Source organism: Lepus europaeus, chromosome 20, assembly GCF_033115175.1.
Source record: "Lepus europaeus isolate LE1 chromosome 20, mLepTim1.pri, whole genome shotgun sequence".
In the NCBI taxonomy this organism is placed as follows: domain Eukaryota; kingdom Metazoa; phylum Chordata; class Mammalia; order Lagomorpha; family Leporidae; genus Lepus; species Lepus europaeus.
This window is the reverse complement of record NC_084846.1, coordinates 65,260,790-65,280,992: the sequence shown is the minus strand read 5'-3', so window position 1 is coordinate 65,280,992 and position 20,203 is coordinate 65,260,790. Positions and strand designations below refer to the sequence as shown.

The 20,203-nt window shown below is 50.6% G+C and overlaps 1 protein-coding gene across 1 annotated transcript in view; it reads right to left on the bottom strand.

Annotated features, from left to right (window-relative positions):
* The window catches only part of ABCA13 (ATP binding cassette subfamily A member 13), a 329,120-nt gene that overhangs the window by 27,545 nt on the left and 281,372 nt on the right, over positions 1-20,203 (bottom strand). The window contains 4 exon segments of the mRNA XM_062178561.1: positions 3,167-3,197; positions 3,200-3,269; positions 7,284-7,418; positions 17,422-17,572. Of these exon segments, the coding sequence (XP_062034545.1) occupies positions 3,167-3,197; positions 3,200-3,269; positions 7,284-7,418; positions 17,422-17,572 (387 nt within the window).

The window sequence follows — 20,203 nt, the reverse complement described above, 5'->3', positions numbered from 1 at the left end:
AGTGTGTGAGCAACCCATCTTCCACCTGCTGGATTCATTCCCCAGATGACCACCGTGGCGGGTCTGGACCAGGTCAAAGCCAGGAGCCAGCAGCTCCATCCAGGTCTCCCAGTGGGTGGCAGGGCCATCACTGCTGCTTCATCAGGTGAATTTGGCAGAAGGCCAAAGGGAAGAAAAGCCGGGACTCGCCCACACTGCGGCATGGAACGCCAGTGTTGCAGCCGCTTGGCCCACTGTGTCCCAACACCCCAGGCAGTTGTTTTAGAATCACAGAATGAACCATAAGCTGCTCTACCCGTCACCAACAAGAACAGTCTGGATCTTTGCATGTCATGACGATGGGCAGACTTGTGGGCGCGAACACACACCCTGAAGGGAGAGTCAAGAGTGGAAGAGCATGGATGTGTGGCCTTTCGAGAAGTCTGCACAAGTATGTGCCATGTGAGAAATAAGAGGCACGCGTGTGGTGACAACGGTTCACCCCACCCTAGATCCTGTCCCTCAAAAAACTCCAGCAAAACGAATCCAGCAAAGTCACCATTAGCAAGAACATACACAAATCGTGATAAAGAGGGGATGTATCAAATTAAACTAACTCTAAATAAACTCACATTTTCTGAAAAGAAACAGAAAAACAACAGACAAAAAAATCAGAGGTAGAACTTCTGGCTGTGCACAAGTGAAGAAACTGGAAACTCTTTTCCCCAAAGCAACTTTAATGCTGGATAAAATTAACAAAATGACTACTTCAGGATGCTGGGAATTGATTTAAATCACTCAAAATCTGAGAAGCACTTGCAGCTGGAAAACTGCTAAAAGTAAGAAGGGTATCGGTTTGTGGGCTGAAAGCCTGGGGCTGCAGCCTCCCTCCCCACCCTCCCCAGCAAGCAGCCACGAGAATCGGCAGCCTCTGCCCTGGTTACAGGGTGCAGCCACTCTAGGCCACTGAGCAGTGCCGTGCCCAGTGACACGGCTCGTGTGCGTGAGTATGGTGCGGCCAAGCAAGCAGGAAGGGCCCAACATCTCCAGCATCTGCCAGAGGTGGCTTCCGTGGACTAAATCGTGTGGCTGTAGCATAGAGCCCAAGCCATCATACTCCTTGTCAACACAGCAGGAAGACACAAAAGAGTCCAGGAAAACTGGGGAAATCGCAAGTGGCCTGAACAGACAGATCCACAGGCAGGGGACAGAAACAGGAGAGGGATGAACCCAACTCTGTCCACTCACGGGCTGGCGACTAGCCTAGGCGAAAACAGGGGCCATGCCTGTGCAATCAGATTAAAAATGTAAACAAATTTAAAAACCAAATCTAACACAGGCATCAACAGCCACTCATTGATGGGAAATTTTCATAGACTTATCTCAAGCCAAGAAATCAACACAAAAAGGATAAGCGTTTAAAAAAAAAAAAAAGAAAAAAACTGGCAGAAACAATGGCCTCAAGGGAGAGGTGCATCAGAACACAGAGCTCTACAATAATCTAAAATGTTCAGGTTTCAATAAAAAAAAATTATTAAGGCATGCAAAAAAAAAAAAAAAAAAAACCAGGAATACGTGACTCATACTCAGGGGAAAAAGGAAGTCAATAGAAGTTGTTTCTAAGTGACTCTAGACTTTATATTTAGCAGGAAGAAATCAATGCAGCTGTGATAAATACGTGCCAAGAGCAGACCAAGATGGCTGAACAGAGCAGAAAGCAGATCTACGGTTTCCCGGGCTGGGGCTTCTAAGGCGGTGGCGTGGAAAAACCTCAGATGAGAACGTGTTGATGCTTTACTCAGCATATTCTACGTAAGTGAAGGGATAGGCCTGATCTCCATTGTATCTTCAGGATTTCTATTAGCGAAACCACATGGCTCATCCCCCTGACCTGGTTCCATGGACTCTACATTCGCATTGCTGTGTGTCCTGGAACAGTGTACCATGAAGTTCAAAAGATGCCAAGACTTTACAAAGCTAATTACAAAATTAATTCTAAAGTGAAAGAAAACATCTGAGCAGATAGTAACCTGCTGATTGTTCCACCTAATTCTACCGACTGGGATAAGAGTCCTTGCATAGAGAGGAGTTGGCAGATCCTTTGGAAAACCTGAGTGACATGGTCTGGCTCTCACCCTTGGGCAGAGACAAGACAACTAGGCAATGATGCAGCCCATTGATAAAGATCACTCTGCCCAAATCCTAGCTCTGCCACCTGCTTCCTTTGTGGCCTTGGGTGTGTCATTTAACCTCTCCCTCTCCCTCCCTCCCTCCCTCTCCTCTCTCTCTCTCTCCCTCCCTCCCTCTCCCTCTCCCTCCCTCTCTCTCTCTCCCTCCCTCCCCCTCCCCTCCCCCTCCCTGTCCCTCTCTCCCTCCCTCTCCCTCCCTCCCTCCCTCTCCCTCCCCCTCCCTTTCCGTCTCCCCCTCCCCCTCCCTCTCTCACTCCCCCTCCCTCTCCGTCTCCCCCTCCCCCTCCCCCTCCCTCCCTTCTTCTCCCCTTCTCTCTCACTCCCTCCCTCTCCCTCTCCCTCTCCTCTCTCCCTCTCTCCCTCTCCTCTCTCCCTCTCTCCCTCCCCCTCCCCCCTCCCTCTCTCTCTCCCTCCCTCTCCCTCTCCCTCCCCTTCCCTCTCCTCTCCCCCCTCCCTCCCCCTCCCCCTCCCCCTCCCTCTCCCTCTCTCCCTCCCTCTCCCTCTCCCTCCCTCTCTCTCTCCCCCTCCCTCCCTCTCCCTCCCCCTCCCTTTCCGTCTCCCCCTCCCCCTCCCTCTCTCACTCCCCCTCCCTCTCTCACTCCCCCTCCCTCTCCCCCTCCCCCTCCCCCCTCCCTCTCTCTCACTCCCTCCCTCTCCCTCTCCTCTCTCCCTCTCTCCCTCTCCTCTCTGCCTCTCTCCCTCTCCTCCCTCCCTCTCTCCCTCCCCCTCCCCCCTCCCTCTCTCTCTCTCTCCCTCCCTCTCCCTCTCCCTCCCCTTCCCTCTCCTCTCTCCCTCTCCCTCCCTCCCTCCTCCCCTTTCCCCACCCCCAAACTACAGGACACAGATTGACAACCGAATCACCAGCACAACACTGAAAGGCGGAGGAAAGCCTTTTGAGCACGGCAGGCTGAGTGTGCGGTGCCATCTCTGGCCAGGATGCACCTGCCACTCCCAGTGCTGCACAGCCTTATTCAGGAAACAGAGGAGAGTGAGCTCACCTGTGGGAGGTCAGCACTGCGGCACAGCCTTCCGGACCTCTGCCAGGATTGTCTGCCACAAGTACCGCTTAGAGCAGGGATCCATCCCAGAGCTGGGCTCATCCTGCAGGAAAGAAAACAGCAGCGATGGACACTGGGAAACGCACGTGGAGATCTGCACTCTGCAACGCGCGCCCAGGCTGATGGGCGGATGTCCCGCTCAGCTTCCACAGGCCCCTCTGTGGACTTCCGTGCACAAAGCCAGAAGGGAAAGGAGAGAGAGAATCACAAGTCACACCCACAGGTGGCCGCCTGGCTGCCACTCCTGCACGACGCCCCCCAAGAGGCCCAGTTCTTTCTTGCATCATAGACTACTAAGGGGTCTGCACAGCCGAGAGCAGCTGGGAGCCGGGCACAGAAGCCGTGGCCTCTCACGTCTTGTGGGAGGCTTCCCTGCAGGCCTGACTCCACTCTTGTCCAAGGCTGGCTTCCCGGTGACCCCACGGAGGGTAGGTGTGAGTGTCGCACACCAGCCACCCACATGGCTCTGGGGCTCAGGGTAGACAGACACACGAGCATTTCAGAGCAGTGTCCTGGGAAAGCTTTGGCTCCTGGGACCGAGGAGAAAAGTCACCCGACATTAACAATCCCCCTCTTCATAGCTAGGACATCTGCGAGACGTGCAGTCGGCACATTGACAGACAAGGTCTGAGAGGACAGCAGACTGGCCGGTGAGGACATTTCCCTCCCAGAGACACTCAGTAAAGGCAGGAAGAGAGCATCATTCTCCCAATGTGAGACAGAAACATAATAAATTGGGGATCATGACATCACCAAAGGAATACCATAATATTCCAGTAACTGACCCCAAAGAAATCACTTTAAATTGGTTGACACAGAATTCAAAATAATTATTCATTTTTAAAGAGTTATTTATTTACTTATTTGAAAGTCAGAGTTGCAGAGAGACAGGGAGAAACAGCAAGATCTTCCAGTTGCTGGTTCACTCCCCAGATGTGCACAATGGCTGGGGGGGGGGGGACCAGGCTGAAGCCAGGAGCCAAGAGCTTAATCCTGGCCTCCCATGTGGGTGGCAGGGGCATCTTTCACTGTTTTTCCAGGCCATTAGCAGGGAGCTGGATCAGAAGCTGAGCAGCCAGGACACAAACCAGCATCCATGTAGGACGCTGGCATTGCAGGCTGTGGCTTTGCCCACTATGCCAGAACACCAGCCCCCAAAATATTACTTAAAGGAAACTCAGTGAGCTACAAGTGGACACAAATAAGAAAGCTCAATTAAATCAGAGAAACACAATGCACAAACAGAAAGAGAAGTTCAAAAAGCAGATAGAAAGCAATACCGAAGCAAGCAGAAATTCTAGAGTAGAAAAATACAATGAATGAAAACAAAAATGCAAAATGTCAACAGTCATCCTAAGTACATGAAATAATCCAAATCTTGAAAATAGGTTATTTGAACTTATCTGGCCATTGGAGTAAACAAAAAGGATGAGAAGAAATGATAACGTCTGTTAAGATGTATGGACTCCATCAATGGAACTAACAGTTGCATTGAGATTTATGAAGAAAAGGGAAAAGTCATGTACAGCAGAATCTACCGTGATTACACGTTTGTTCTCTCCAAAATTCATGTTGAAATTTAACCCCCAATGCAACGGTGTGGTGTGGCCTTTGGGCCCACGTCTGCGGACAGAATTAGGTGCCCTTTGAAAAGGGCCTGACGGAGGAACTGTCCTTTTTGGACACAGCATTGCTCCCCTGTGGAGGGTGCAGGCTCCAAGGAGCCGGCTTGGAGCAGAGGCAGGATCCACTCCAGGCCTGTAAACCTCTGGATACCTGGATCTTGGACTCCTCAGGCTCCAGACTGGTAGAAATAACTCCCTGCCCTTTACAACCACCAGGTCTATGCCATTCTATAAGAGTAGAACAAAGGGACTAACAGGGACAAACGTTAACAATAACACGTTGTACCTCTGAAATTTGCTCAGAGGGTAGCTCTCAAGTGTTCCAACCACATGTTCAGCAAAAGCGTGGTGACTACGTGAGGGTCTAAGTATGTCAATTAGCTTGACTGCGCAATCAGTGCACGCTGTACGTGTATATCCAAAACGACATTACACACCACACACATACACAACTTGTATTTGTCAATTACACCTCATTTAAGCTGGGCGGAGGGGCGGGGGGAGAAGCCAAGATTATTTTCACCTCAGGTTGGTTCCCCTTCATGATCTGCTTGGATAAGCCAACCTCCACACAATTCCGAGAGGACATCCCCAGAAAGGCATGCAGCAGCAGGAAACAGCTTCATGCACTGAGCAACATCAAATGAATTCTTTCTTGGAGCCTGAAGCTTACTCCTTCAATGAACTCCAGGCACTGCTCATCTGAACCACTTTGAGAGAAATCTTGTCTAACTCTACGATGCATTTCTGTGCAGCGAGCACCAAACGCATTTATCTTGAGAGCTTTGAGTCGTCAACCTTTCCCAAGAAGAAAACAGAAGCAAGGTTGGCAGTGGGGAGGGAGGGAAGTCACCAGACAGAAAAATAAAACACTCCTTCCTGCCAAACAGGAGAGGCACGAGGATCAGCCACAGCAGCAGTGAGAGAGCATCGTTCAGGTCCAGAGTTTGCCTGACTCCCACTTTGGCGTCCGCTCCGGGAGGCCATCTCACCCCTCTGGACATCAGCAGTTCCCTTCCCCCCTGACTGACAGACACTGTCAACACAGTGAGTGATGCAGGTTGTGGGTTATGGAATGCCAGGGGCGGGGCCACGCACTGGATGCAGGTTATCTCATTCACTGCTTTCTGCAGCTCTTGCGGCAGATACGATAGCCAGAACCACTTCAGATGAGGAGCAAGCAGACCCGAAACTGGCAAGTTTGCTAGCGGGAGCAGCAGAAGCAGAGTCTGAACCAGTCAGACTCCAGACTCCCGCATGTCCAGGGGCAGAGAGCACCAGGGTCCATGACAGAGCCCCCTCAGGGTCTGCAGCTGGGACACAGAGGAGGGGGCTCCCTGGCTGACTGAGGAAGATGCTCTGTGCTGGACTGAGCACCGTCAAGTTCTGCAGCAAGTAATGGACGCTCAGGTCCCAGGGCTGCTAACTCGTAGCACAGCCAGCTTCACGTTGCTGTTTGTACACAGCAGGTTTGTGCAAATGCTAGTGTGTAACACTGGGCTCCAGAGTATGAGATCACACACCAGTCTTCAGTTTGGGATCTTGCAACAGCAAACTTAAAGAAAAGGCAATACTGGGTGAGTGTCCAGGAGACAACCATCAACTGACAGGACTGTCCTTCCAACCCAGGCTTTCTGAATCTACATGAGCCCCCCACGGACATGAGGAACAGGAGGGAAGGCTCTGCCGTGTCTCCACCCTCCCTGACACCCCTCCAACTTCTCGTGTCTCCACCCTCCCTGACACCCCTCCAACTTCTTGTGTCTCCACCCTTTCTGACACCCCTCCAACTTCTCATCAGGGCGAGGCCGGGATGCACTCTGGGGACAGAAGCCAATCCATGGCACAAGGACCAGAGCCGCTCTTGAGTGTTTGAATGGGGTTATTTCTGAGATAGCCATTTTTAAAATGTAAGACAACTGGCTCTATTTCCAGACAATCACCACTTCTAATTACTGCTTTGATTCAGCTCAACTGAATAGGCTGCAGTGCCCAGATTCCAGACTGCCTGTCTGAAGACCATTACGCACGCTCCCTCTCACCCCACAGCCCCTGTCTGCACCCTGCACCCTGGCGCCGTCCTCAGCGCTCACCACGGACAGCCGCCCACTGCAGCCGTGATTCACCTTTACGGAGAAAGACTTAGGAGCGAGACGCTGCAGGAGAAACACAGAGGTTTGGGGATTACAGCCGAATTCTAACGTGCTTGTAAAATACGGTTGTAACGTGAAAACCTCATTAAATTTTCAACTTGACAAATATAAGTAGACATCAAAAGATACATGTTTTATCCCTGTAAAATCCCAGCGATATTTTACATTCTGTTTGGGAAATGTCGACCTGGGCCCTGCAGCTGCTCTCTGGAAGAACTCAGTGGTCAACACGAGTGAGCAAACATGCGCGGTGCTGTCGCTGGGGTCTCCTCTGCTCACCAATAACAGAATGTCGGGTTTCCCCACCAGGGCCAGCGCCGTGGAGAGTTTCCGCTTGGTGCCCCCACTGTAGGTGGCCACCGGTTTGTCCGCGTGGGCTTCGAGGTGCAAGCGCCTCAGGAGGTCTCCGACAACCTGGAAAAGAGGAGCTGACCGTGAACAGCGGCCCTTCCACCCTCCACGGTGCCCCCTGGGTGCCGCAGCAGCCCTGAGGCCTGTGTAACCAGCCCTCCACTCCCATGGTCACGGGAGCGCCGGCATCCCCTCCCAAAATAAGGAGACGCACAGCACAGGCGGGTCCTTCTGTGCCTGCTGCCGTCTCCCCGATGGCCAGAGAACCTGGTCTGCAGCCCAGGGGAGCAGGGAACAGCACCAAGGCGGAGCCCGACAGAAAATCCACAGTAAGTTGAGCGGGGAAGTGGCTCAGAGCGAGCACTGAGCAGCAGCGGAACAGGGAGAGAAACAGAGCGAAGTGCCCGACCTTCCAGGAGGAGCGAACTCGTGGTATCTCCCCAAGGAAGCCATCTTCAGAGCCGGCGCTTGGTTTATAAGGCGATGGGGCAGGGAAGACGTGGGGCAATGTCTCCGACGTGGAGCTGCAGGGCGCCCTCCCCACGGGGCCTTGGGACTGCCCGGGCCCTGTGCTCACAGCCTTGAGTGCTGGCTCTGATTCTCCACCCCCGCCCCCCGCCCCCAGGCTGCCATTCTCACTCCTCCTCGAAGGCCCCACGCGCAGCCTTCGCTCTCCCCAGCAGCAACCCAAGGTCTGTGTCTGTGGACCACACCCTGATTTCACACTTCCTGCTCGAATCCGTGCCACGCTGCTCTTTGCCTGCTCCCAAGCTGCACTGACCCTCCCAGGGCCCAAATCAGGCAACTTCTTTGTTACTAACTCTGCGTAGTTAGGAAAATTTTGTCAACGGTTTTATTTTACTCTTGTAACTAGAGTTGTTAACAGATTCATATTTTTACATGATCGTACAACCAAACTAGGCAAGATCCTAATTTTGAATTTTGGAAAAAATCTGTGGTATTAAGACAGTGTGTTAATAACTGTGTGTCCTAAATAGCTACATAACATAGCTTCAGTCTAAGGCATGTACATTTACGATAAACACACAGAAGTTGGGATTCTAATGGCAATGGCAGGTGGGTCACGCCAGCACCTGGGAGACCAAATCCCACAGCAGAGCGTCAGGCTGGAGTCCCAGTTACTCCACTCCCCATCCTGCTCCTGTGCCTGGGAGGCAGCAGACAATGGCTCACGTGCTTCAGTCCCTGACACCCAAGGTGGGAGACCCAAATGGAGTTCCTGCCTTTGGCCTGGCCCAGCCCCGACTGTTGGTTGAGGGTATTTGGGGGTGAATTAACACATGGAGTATCTCTCCTACCCTCTGTCGCTCTGCCTTTCAGATAAAAAGTGAATACAGATTGTTATCGATTAGGATGTGTGAAACGTTCAGAGCCCTTAAAAATACGAGGATAATGTTTATGTTTCGCAACAAAAACTTTCCACGTAAGTAGCTCTTTCACTTCATTTGTGCCTTCACAGCATGATTTAGAGAATGAAAAACAGGCACTTTTCCTGTGGTCAGACAGACAAATGCAGATCCCAAGTCCCAAACGACTCATGGAGACAAAGTTGCGAGACTCCTGCCGTCAAGGCGCCGTCTCCAGCCGGGCGTTTGCTCCTACTGGAAACACTGCAGTCATTTTCACCCCGTTGTCTCTTGGGAAACTTCCTTTCCCTGACTCCATTCACGTCAGCCATTGCAATTAACATAAACTGAGTAAAAATGTAAGCGAATAAATAACTATTCAAACAGAACACAAACATCTAACAGTGTACGTATGAGTGAAGAGCTACAACGCCTGGCATCGTAGGATCCCAGGCGTGACACAAGGGGTGTTAGCAGTCTCCAAATTGAACCACCAAGAAGTATAAAACTAGTCCTAGGTGAACAGGGCAGATGGAGGAGGGGATCTAGGGAGGCTTCCTGGAGGAGGTGGCACTTGTCCCCATGGAAGAGAAGGACCCTAACAGCGCGGTAAACATTGTGAGGAGACCGTCTTGTGGAGAAAACAAATACTAATAGTTGTGAAGTTGGCATAAATGGAAAATGGGGAAAACAATATATTTGGTTATTTTTAGATCCATAAAAATATCCACCCAAATAAAAATATAACGGATTAGAAATGTTGGGGCTGGCACTGTGGCGTAGCAGGTAAAGCTGCTGCCTGAAGTGCCGGCATCCCATATGGGCGCCGGTTGGAGTCCGGCTGCTCCACTTCCGATCCAGCTCTCTGCTGTGGCCTGGGAAAGCAGTGGAGGATGGCCCAAGTCCTTGGGCCCCTGCACCCATAGGAGACCCGGAGGAGGCTCCTGGCCCCTGGCTTCGGATCAGCTCAGATCCAGCCATTGCGGCCAACTGGGGAGTGAACTAGTGGATGGAAGACCTCTCTCTCTCTCTGCCTTTCCTTCTCTCTGTGTAACTCTGACTTTCAAGTAAAATAAATAAATCTTAAAAAAAAAGTTCATTTCACTCTCACCCATTTTATTCAAAGACTGGCAATGATAAGGAAAACTTGACCAACAGACAAATAAAACAAAATAGTAACTATAAGGCGTCTGGTTCTGCGGAGATGTATCTCAGAGTGATGGAGGGATTCTGGGTGAACGCACCAGTTACTGCTTGTCTTTACGAAGCCGGGGGCACACGTCCCGTCCCCCATTTTCAAAGCTGGGGGCACACGTCCCGTCCCCCCATTTTCAAAGCCGGGGACACACGTCCTGTCCCCCATTTTCAAAGCCGGGGACACACGTCCTGTCCCCCATTTTCAAAGCCGGGGACACACGTCCTGTCCCCCATTTTCAAAGCCGGGGACACACGTCCCATCCCCCATTTTCAAAGCCGGGGACACACGTCCCATCCCCCCATTTTCAAAGCCGGGGGCACACGTCCCGTCCCCCCATTTTCAAAGCCGGGGACACACGTCCTGTCCCCCATTTTCAAAGCCGGGGACACACGTCCTGTCCCCCATTTTCAAAGCCGGGGACACACGTCCTGTCCCCCATTTTCAAAGCCGGGGACACACGTCCCATCCCCCCATTTTCAAAGCCGGGGGCACACGTCCCGTCCCCCCATTTTCAAAGCCGGGGACACACGTCCTGTCCCCCATTTTCAAAGCCGGGGACACACGTCCTGTCCCCCATTTTCAAAGCCGGGGACACACGTCCTGTCCCCCCATTTTCAAAGCCGGGGACACACGTCCTGTCCCCCATTTTCAAAGCCGGGGACACACGTCCCGTCCCCCCATTTTCAAAGCCGGGGCACACGTCCCGTCCCCCCATTTTCAAAGCCGGGGACACACGTCCCGTCCCCCCATTTTCAAAGCCGGGGCACACGTCCCGTCCCCCCATTTTCAAAGCCGGGGACACACGTCCTGTCCCCCATTTTCAAAGCCGGGGACACACGTCCTGTCCCCCATTTTCAAAGCCGGGGACACACGTCCCGTCCCCCCATTTTCAAAGCCGGGGCACACGTCCCGTCCCCCCATTTTCAAAGCCGGGGGCACACGTCCCGTCCCCCCATTTTCAAAGCCGGGGACACACGTCCCGTCCCCCCATTTTCAAAGCCGGGGGCACACGTCCCGTCCCCCCATTTTCAAAGCCGGGGACACACGTCCTGTCCCCCATTTTCAAAGCCGGGGGCACACGTCCTGTCCCCCATTTTCAAAGCCGGGGGCACACGTCCTGTCCCCATTTTCAAAGCCGGGGACACACGTCCTGTCCCCCATTTTCAAAGCCGGGGACACACGTCCTGTCCCCCATTTTCAAAGCCGGGGGCACACGTCCCGTCCCCCCATTTTCAAAGCCGGGGACACACGTCCTGTCCCCCATTTTCAAAGCCGGGGGCACACGTCCCGTCCCCCCATTTTCAAAGCCGGGGACACACGTCCTGTCCCCCATTTTCAAAGCTGGGGGCACACGTCCCGTCCCCCCATTTTCAAAGCTGGGGGCACACGTCCCGTCCCCCCATTTTCAAAGCCGGGGACACACGTCCTGTCCCCCATTTTCAAAGCCGGGGGCACACGTCCCGTCCCCCCATTTTCAAAGCTGGGGACACACGTCCCGTCCCCCCATTTTCAAAGCCGGGGGCACACGTCCTGTCCCCCCATTTTCATAACCCAGGGGACACACGTCCCGTCCCCCATTTTCAAAGCCGGGGACACACGTCCTGTCCCCCATTTTCAAAGCCGGGGGCACACGTCCCGTCCCCCCATTTTCAAAGCCGGGGGCACACGTCCTGTCCCCCATTTTCACAGGCTGAATGCTGTAGCCTGAGAGCCCTGGACTGCTTACCTACAGGGAAGACCCCAGAACATGCAGAGCCACGTTTGCTTCACCTAATGTTCTCTGAGTGTCGCACTCTGAGGAAACAACAGAAAACGGCCTAACGGGGAGGGTTTGGTTGCATCTTTTCTGCACTCAGCGCCGCTGTCAAAATAACGGGAAATTCAACAGAACTGCAACTGCAGCTGCCACAGTACCGCACACGCTGCACGTAAGATGTCACTGAGCTTCTCTGAGTTCTAGAAATTGTACCAAACTTAAGACGAGACTGGATTTACGCGTGTTTATGTGCCCAGGGCCTAACCAGGTTTGGCACATAGGACTCATACAAATATGAAAAAATATTACATTGTACATCAACGTAATACTTTATCCATTTTAGTATTTTTTTTTTGTTCTAGTACTATTGGTTGAACTCTGTAATTAACACACAATTATTCTTAGGTGTTTAAATTTTAACTGAAAAGTGATCCCTGTTAAATATAAGAGTGGGAATGAGAGACGGAGGAGATGTACAATTTGGGACATGCTCAATCTGACTTGCCCCAAATGGTGGAGTTAGAAACGTGCCAGGGGATTCCAATACAATCCCATCAAGGTGGCATGTACCAATGCCATCTCACTAGTCCAAGTGATCAATTTCAGTTCACAGTTGATCACACTGATAGGTCTAAGAGTCAGAGGGATCACACAAACAACACCAGTGTCTGCTAATACTAACTGATAGAATCAAAAAGGGAGAGAATGATCCAACATGGGAAGCAGGATACACAGCAGACTCATAGAATGGCAGATGTCCTAAATAGCACTCTGGCCTCAGAATCAGCCCTTAAGGCATTCCGATATGGCTGAAGAGGCCATGAGAGTATTTTAGGCATGGAAAGCCAAGACACTCTGGAAGCGAAAAAAAAAAAGAAGAAGAAGAAGAAGAAGAAGAAGAAGGCCTAAATGAAAGATCTCTGTGAGTGAGATCCCAGTGGAAAGAATGGGGCCATCAAAGAAGGAGGTACCTTTCTCTGAAGAGAGGAAAGAACTTCCACTTTGACTATGACCCTATCGGAATAATATCGAAGTCGGCGAACCCTAAAGGCTTCCATAGCCTTGGCAACTCATGACTAGAGCCTAGGGAGATTCCTGATGCCATAATCAAGAGTGTCAAATTGTTAAGTCAACAACAGGAGTCACTGTGTACTTACTTCTCATGTGGGATCTGTCCTTAATGTGTTGTCCGATGTGAAGTCATGCTATAACTAGTACTGAAACAGTATTTTACTCTTTGTGTTTCTGTGTGGGTGCAAACTGATGGAATCTTTACTTAATATATACTAAATCATATATATAATATATAATATATATATATCATATATATAATAATATATACTGAATCTTGATGTGAATGGAATGGGAGAGGGAGCAGGAGATGGGAGGGGTGCGAGTGGGAGGGAAATTATGGGGGGGAAAGCCATTGTAACCCATAAACTGTACTTTGGAAATTTATATTTACTAAATAAAAAAATTGGCAAAAAATATGAAAAAATAATTTATAAGTTAAAATTTATAATTTAAAAAGCATTTGTAATAAGCCAAAATAGTTGCCTGCAGATTCAAGATTCAGGTAAGAATCTACTGGATCCCAAAGTCAAAGTGTTTTCATTATCACAAAAATTGATATTGAGATTTCCCATGAGGTTCAAGGCCAAAGTGGGAGTGGAAGGTGAGCGGGGAGGAGGAGTTAGAATCTCGGATGGAAATGCCTTTCATCGGACCTGCCTGCAACTGGGACCACCTCAGCCCTGTCCCCAGTCCTACACATCCCAGCTCCCTCCAGCAACGCTGACTTGAACACAAGACTTCCAGGTAAACAGTCACATCTGTAAACCACCACTTGTCCACGTGTCTATTTCACTTCAATACATTCCACGCCATCACCTCTGACCAGGGAGAACATACGATGTGGTTCACAGAGAGCCCTGGTCTCTTCTTAGAGGAACGGTGTTTTGCTTTGCTTCATTTTGTTTCCTCTACGTACTCTTTGTTGAACTCTTTTACTTAGGGTAGTGTTGACTATACACGCATTAAGTGTACTAAAAAAAAAGATTATTGTAAAAATTAAGAGTGGGAACCAGAGAGGGAGGGGGAGGAAGGGCTGGGACATGGGTGGGAGGTGGGTGGGGGAAAGAGCCACTATGTTCCTGTAACGGTATAAAGGAAATACATGAAACCTGTATAATTTAAACAAAATATATATTTTTAAAAAGTCATCTGTGGAGAAGAGGAGGAGAGGAAGACGGGATTCTCCCGTTAGAGACAAGCAGGCAACAGCAAAGCAAGCGCGCTAGGGCCCCTCTCCCAGCACAGAGGATGCCACAGTGCAGGACTGTCCAGCTCTGCTCCCCCCGGAGGTGCTGCGTATGTGGTTGTTCAGGATGACAAGGCCCTGGAATTACCCGCTGCCACCGACTTCTCACGGATTTTCGCCAGCATCCCAGACCACAGAGCACCCGGCTCCTGGCTCACCGGACTCTACCTCGGCATAGAACGGCTTCCAGATTAAATCCAGGCTCCGCATGCTCACTGCACACAGCCGTGTAGTGTGAGCAGTGGGGAAACTGGAAACCACTGCTTCAGCCTGAAGGACCTAAACTCAAGCCCCATGAAGAAGTTTCTTTTGTTCACATAGCTGAAGGTGCAGGTGGGCACGGGGAGGGAGGGACACGAGTGACCAGCAAGCTGGTCATGGGTGGAGCTCAGGGCAAGGCTTGAGTCCTGGGGTTGGTGATGGTAGGTCATGAGGATGAGCTGGGCACTCCCTCCCAGCAAGCGAGATGGTCTCTCTCTGGAGCAAAGGGCACAATGCCTGCCTGTGTCGCCATCCAGAGAAACAACTTCCTGGAGCCAAGGATCAACATGAGCAGCAGCGGCATCAGGAGAGCCTGCGAAAGCACCTCCCACACCCTGGGGCCCTGAGGGCCTGGTGGGCGGTGCCCCTGGGGCGATGCTGGGCTCTGGATGTGATCTGCCCCCAAGGGCTCAGGCCCCAGCACAATGATGTCCAGGGTGAGGCCTGGTGGAAGGTTGTTAGGTCCCTGGGGCACAGCTTTGGACAGGAGAGATGCAGTTCTCAGGACGAGAACAGGTAGTTACCAAGGAGGAAATGTGGCCCAGAATCTCTGCTCTGCCTGGCTCTGTGCGTGCTCCCGGTGCTGACGTCATCCACCACGAGGTCCTCACCAGGGCAGGGCCGATGCCGACGCTGACGCTGATGCGCTCTGGAACCTCCAGAGCCGTGAGCTAAGTCAGCCTGTCTTCTTCACAGGGTTACCCACCCTCGTGTATTTTCTTACAGTGACAGAAAACAAACACAGCTCCCAGAGCAGCCCACTAGAAGACAAATCTCAGAGAAGTTCCACGTGCAAGGAGCCGGCAAAACCCCACAGTCTCCATGTCTTCAGCCACCCCAGGAGCTACAGTCTGAACAGGGACTACAGTCTGAACAACACAGTCTGAGCAGGGTGTGGCCCCAGCAGAGAAGATGTCTATATCCCAAGGTCATGACTGGTGTTGATAGGAGGCTGGCTTGATCCAGTTGGGAGATTTAGAGACAGGCCGAGTGGGGGTGTGCGTGGAAGGGGGCTCCTGTGAGAGGGATGTGATGAACCCCAAGTGGGCCTGGCTGTGCTCTCTGCTTCCCTATGATCTTGAGCACACATTCCACCATCTATCGCCCTCATCAGATACGAGACCAGTGGGGTGATCGATCTTGGACTGTGAACCTCCAAAGCTCCAAGCTCCTTTCTAAGCAGCTGTTGTAGTGATAAGAGGCTGACAAATGCTGCAGGGCGTAGAGAATACTACTGAACTCCCGGCAGAACTAGGAAACCCCTCTTTCACAACGAGTAACTGGCTGTGTGTATACTTGTGTGTCCGAGTCAAGAGCACCGACCAGGAGCTGGTTACCTGGCTTCAAACAGGAGCTGAAACAGGTGAGCCGTGGCACTGGGATACCTGACGGTCACCTCCTGGGCCTCTGCTTCCCTGTCTGTAAAGTGGGGGCCGAGCATCCTCTCTATATGGTTACTGTAAGATACATACCCTGCGCTGGGCAAAGAATAAACACTGAAAAATTGGCCGAAATCACAGTGTTCTGTTTTCACAGGGTGGGCTGTGTATCCTTTGTTAGAACGTGCAGGAGCAGAGCTGTTCGGATTCGCTATCATTTTCAGCGCCCCTGCATTTTGACTGTGACCCTCCACGTAAGGCCAGGTGTGGAATTTTCCACTTGGATCCTCTATCGGAGCTCAGAAAGTCTCAGAGTCAGAGGCATTCAGATGGTTCTTATTTCCAGATTAGGGATGCTCAGCCTGCAGTGCCCTCTGGTTACCTTGGGCTAAGCACCTGTTCTAAATTGCAGACATCGCCAGGGAGCTGCCCTCTCTGGGAACAGATGGGAAGGCATGCCACTGGATTAGAGACCTCTGAGCGAGCGCGCTGCAATGCCGTGTGCAATACCAGTGGCAGTGGAAGGAAATGAAGCCAGCTCCTAATTGACGAGCATTAAAATAACTCTCCCTGGTGGAAGAGTTCATAAAGCAATGCCACGAGACAGCTGAGTAGCAGCAGGTGATTGCCCTGGGTGACAGGAAGCACCGGCCTGGCTTCAGTGACGAGAGCCTGAGCACAGCTCCTGCCCAGACGGCAGAGGGGCCACTTAGAACCCTTGCCAAGCCTGCACGTCGTTAATCAAAGCCAACGAGCGGAGCTGACAGAGAAGAAGGCCTGTCAAAGACTGAGCCGACATCAGCCTGGCTCCAGCAGCCTCGTACCCGCGTTGGGCTGGTGTCCTGTGGAGTGGCCAGGTCGCTGCTTTATTAAGATGGGAAGTGGGTCTAGGGGCCAGGGTCCCTAGAATGATATGGCAAGTTTTGCTTTAGTTTGTCTTAAAAGTTACACAGCATAAATAAGAAACGAAGGCTGCAGCATTGCAGACACAGCACAGAGAATGGATTGTCATGGACCAGGGAAGGCAATGCTGATTAGTTTTGTCTCCTGTGAGTTCCAGGAGTTTCCATCTCCTGCAGAATCTAATTGAAAATACATCACATAAGCCACTTACTTCTGCTGCTACCTCAGAATCCAGAAATACAAGGCGCACCCCAGACTCTCCACCGTGATGTGCAGAGAAGGTAAAAATGTGCCCGGAGCAGCCCTCCTTCCTGGGCCCCCTCTCTGGGACGTCCTCTGACCTGCTTCCCCGTCACTGCTGGCAGCAGGAGCACCGGCAGCCGGCCCCTGATCTCTCTGGTTCCACCGGCCTCTTCCCCCTCTCACAGACGGTGATGGGGGTGGGGGAGCAGGGCTGCCACCCAGAAGGCACCCAGCAAGGATCTGCCAGCCCGCCCTGCAGGAGCCGCCCATCCCTTCACCCCCAGTTCCTCCCATCTCTGAGCCCCCTCCTCTGCAAGCCCCCAGGACACTGAGGTCATGATAGCTGTTCCCAAACAGAAATTAATAATACAGTCAACGTTGAAGGCATTTAGAAAACGGGAAAAATGAGGGCCCCTAAGTCACGATGACGTGGAGTATGCTTTAACTCCTCGCACAGACACGGTACAGCAGACTGACTATAACCTCCATATAACCACACCGGGAAATACCCTCCAGGTAAGTTTATCCGGCACTGTGTGGCTCCCTCCCCTCACAGGGTCAGACACATTGTTGGGCTGAGACTTGGTCGCTCAGCCTTCCTCAGTGGGTCCCCTTTGCTGGGACACCAGGGCCACTCACCTCGGGGATGTGCTGCTTGGGAATCCCGCGCAGGCTGCAGTAATAGCGGAGGTGTTCCCGACCCGTCAGCAGCCCGTCCAGGGCATCCTGCTGCGGACAGTAGCCAATGAGGATGCCAGCCTCGCCGGCAGAAGACAGAGCCACGTGGTCGCTGTAGAGAGGCAAGGCAGACGGAGAGCTGCAGGCATCCCCCGATGACACCAGCCCATTTCTCACATGCCCGCTGCAATTTGCTGAATGCAATTAATTCATTTCATATAGATAGGCTCAATGGATGAGATATGAAGGGTGCCCAGACACCCCACCCCAAATATGCATCTTTGGCACATGGGTACTTTGAGCTAAAGCAACCGAGAGACAGCAGTTGCAGAAAAAGCTCCAAACCTCCCGTACCTGAGTAAACAGAGAGATGCGTATTGATAAAGGAAGGGTCCACTGGTAATGGCATCCACGCCTCTCTGTGCCAGGAAGAGAGCTGCTCTCAGAATCACCCCTGCTGCCCTAGGAGACACGGCCTCTGGGGGAGACAGCCCTTGCGCCCCTGACTCTCCCCTCCAGCAGCACAGCCCTTCCTGCACTGGGCCAAACGTGGTGAACCAGAGGCCAGAGGGCAACAGGAGGATGTAGTCAGACTCCAAGAACGTCATAGGCAGCAGGGCTGTCTTTCTTCATAACTGATGGGAAATGAGGACCTTCACCGCTCAGGAGGCGGGAGCTGGCTGACAGAACTGCCGCAGGTGGAACACTAAAGGAAATTCTTCCAGGAAAAAGGTAACAGTAACACCTGAATGCCCACAATGCAATGGAGTACAAGTCAAAGTAACAAGGTAACTGTAAGAGACAGAGTAAATGCATGACTTTTTCATATTTATTTCTTCTCTATATTATTTTAATGTATCCCCATAATAGAATTAACAAGCCCACACCAATGAGCACACAACAAATAGAGATGTGATGGAATTAAAAGAAGCAGAGCTTTATAAACCATTAGAACTACGTTGGTATAAATAGAAAGGATTTTAAGTCAAGTTGTTAATTGTAGTCCTCAAGGAAACTACTAATATACTTGTTCAAAAAGCACACAGTGAAAGAAACAATAAAGAAAGTAAAATGGTGCTCAAGAAAAATATGTATTTATGGTAGTGATAGATGAACAAAGGAATAAAAAAAGACATAAGACATTAATAAAGAGCAAAATGTTAGATTTGAAAATCTCAATAATTACATTAACCATAAATGAGTCAAACACTCCAAATAAAAGGCAGAGATCGGCAGAATGGATTTTTTAAAAATGATCCAACTGTACGTTATCTACAAAACATACAGTTTAGAATTAAAGTCACAAATAGATTTGAGTGTGAAAAGAAGGAAAAAGAAATATAACTCAAATAGCATTACAACAAGAGCTTTGGTAGCTTTATTAATTCAAATAAGATAGACAAACACTGTTACTATACATAAAGAAAAACATGTTATAATAATAAAGGGGTCAGATCCTCAGGAAGACAGAATGAAAGTACATGCGTTTAGGGGCTGGCACTATGGCGCAGCAGGTTAAAGCCCTGGCCTGCAGCGCTGGTATCCCATGTGGGTGCCAATTCGAGCCATGGCTGATCCACTTCCAACCTAGCTCTCTGCTATGACCTGGGAAAGCAGTAGAATATGTGCCCCGTAACCATGTGGGAGACCCAGAAGAAGCTCCTGGATCCTGGCTTCAGATCAGCTCAGCTCTGGGGAATATGCATTTAAATCAAAACCACAATGAGGTTTCACCTCACCCCTGTCAGAATGGCTCTCATACAGAAATCAACAAACAACAAATTCTGGCGAGGATGTGGGGAGAAGGGTACCCTCATCCACTGTTGGTGGGAATGTAAACTGGTACAGGCGCTCTGGAAGACAGTAGGGGGGTATCTCAGAAAGCTGAATACAGACCTACCACATGGTCCAGCCACCCCTCTCCTGAGAATTTACCCAAAGGAAATGAAATCAGCATATGAAAGAGTTATCTGTACCCCCATGCTCACTGCAGCTCAATCTACAATAGCTAAGATAAGGAATCAATGCAGATGTCCATCGACTGAAGACTAAAGAAATTATGGTATATATGCACTACGGAATACTATACAGTGGTTAAAAAGAGAAATCTTGTCATTTGTCACAAAATGGCTGCAACTGGAAACCATTATACTTAGTGAAATAAGCCAGTCCCAAAAGACAAATACTGTATGTTTCTCTGATCTGTGGTAACTAACAGAGTACCTAAAAGGTAATCTATAGGAATGAAATTGACACTTTATGATGTGATGACTTTGAACAGCCCTTGTCTTGACTGTTGAGGAAAAATGCTTTTTGTTTTTTTAGGTTTTTTGGTACATCTTTCTTTGTACTATTTGTTTATCCCTCTACTTAGTGTATGGTTAACCTTATGAGTATAAAGTTAACTGAAAATAGATCTTTGTAAAAAATAAGAATGGGAATGGGAGAGGCAGGAGGAAGAAGGCTGGGAGTATGGGTGAGAGGTAGGGTGGGAAGAATCGCTCCATTCCTAAATTTGTATATGTGAAATGCATAAAGTTTGTATAAATAAAATTTTAAAAAATAAACAAAAAATATATGCATTTGAGCACAGAGCTGTACAACACATGATGCAAAGCTGATGCTGAACAGAGACAAAGGCAATGCAGGATGACAGCATACTGCATTCAACAACGCATAGAACGACCGGGAGGTCGACACGAACGTAAGAGATGGACAGCACAGTAAGCTGACCAGACATGAG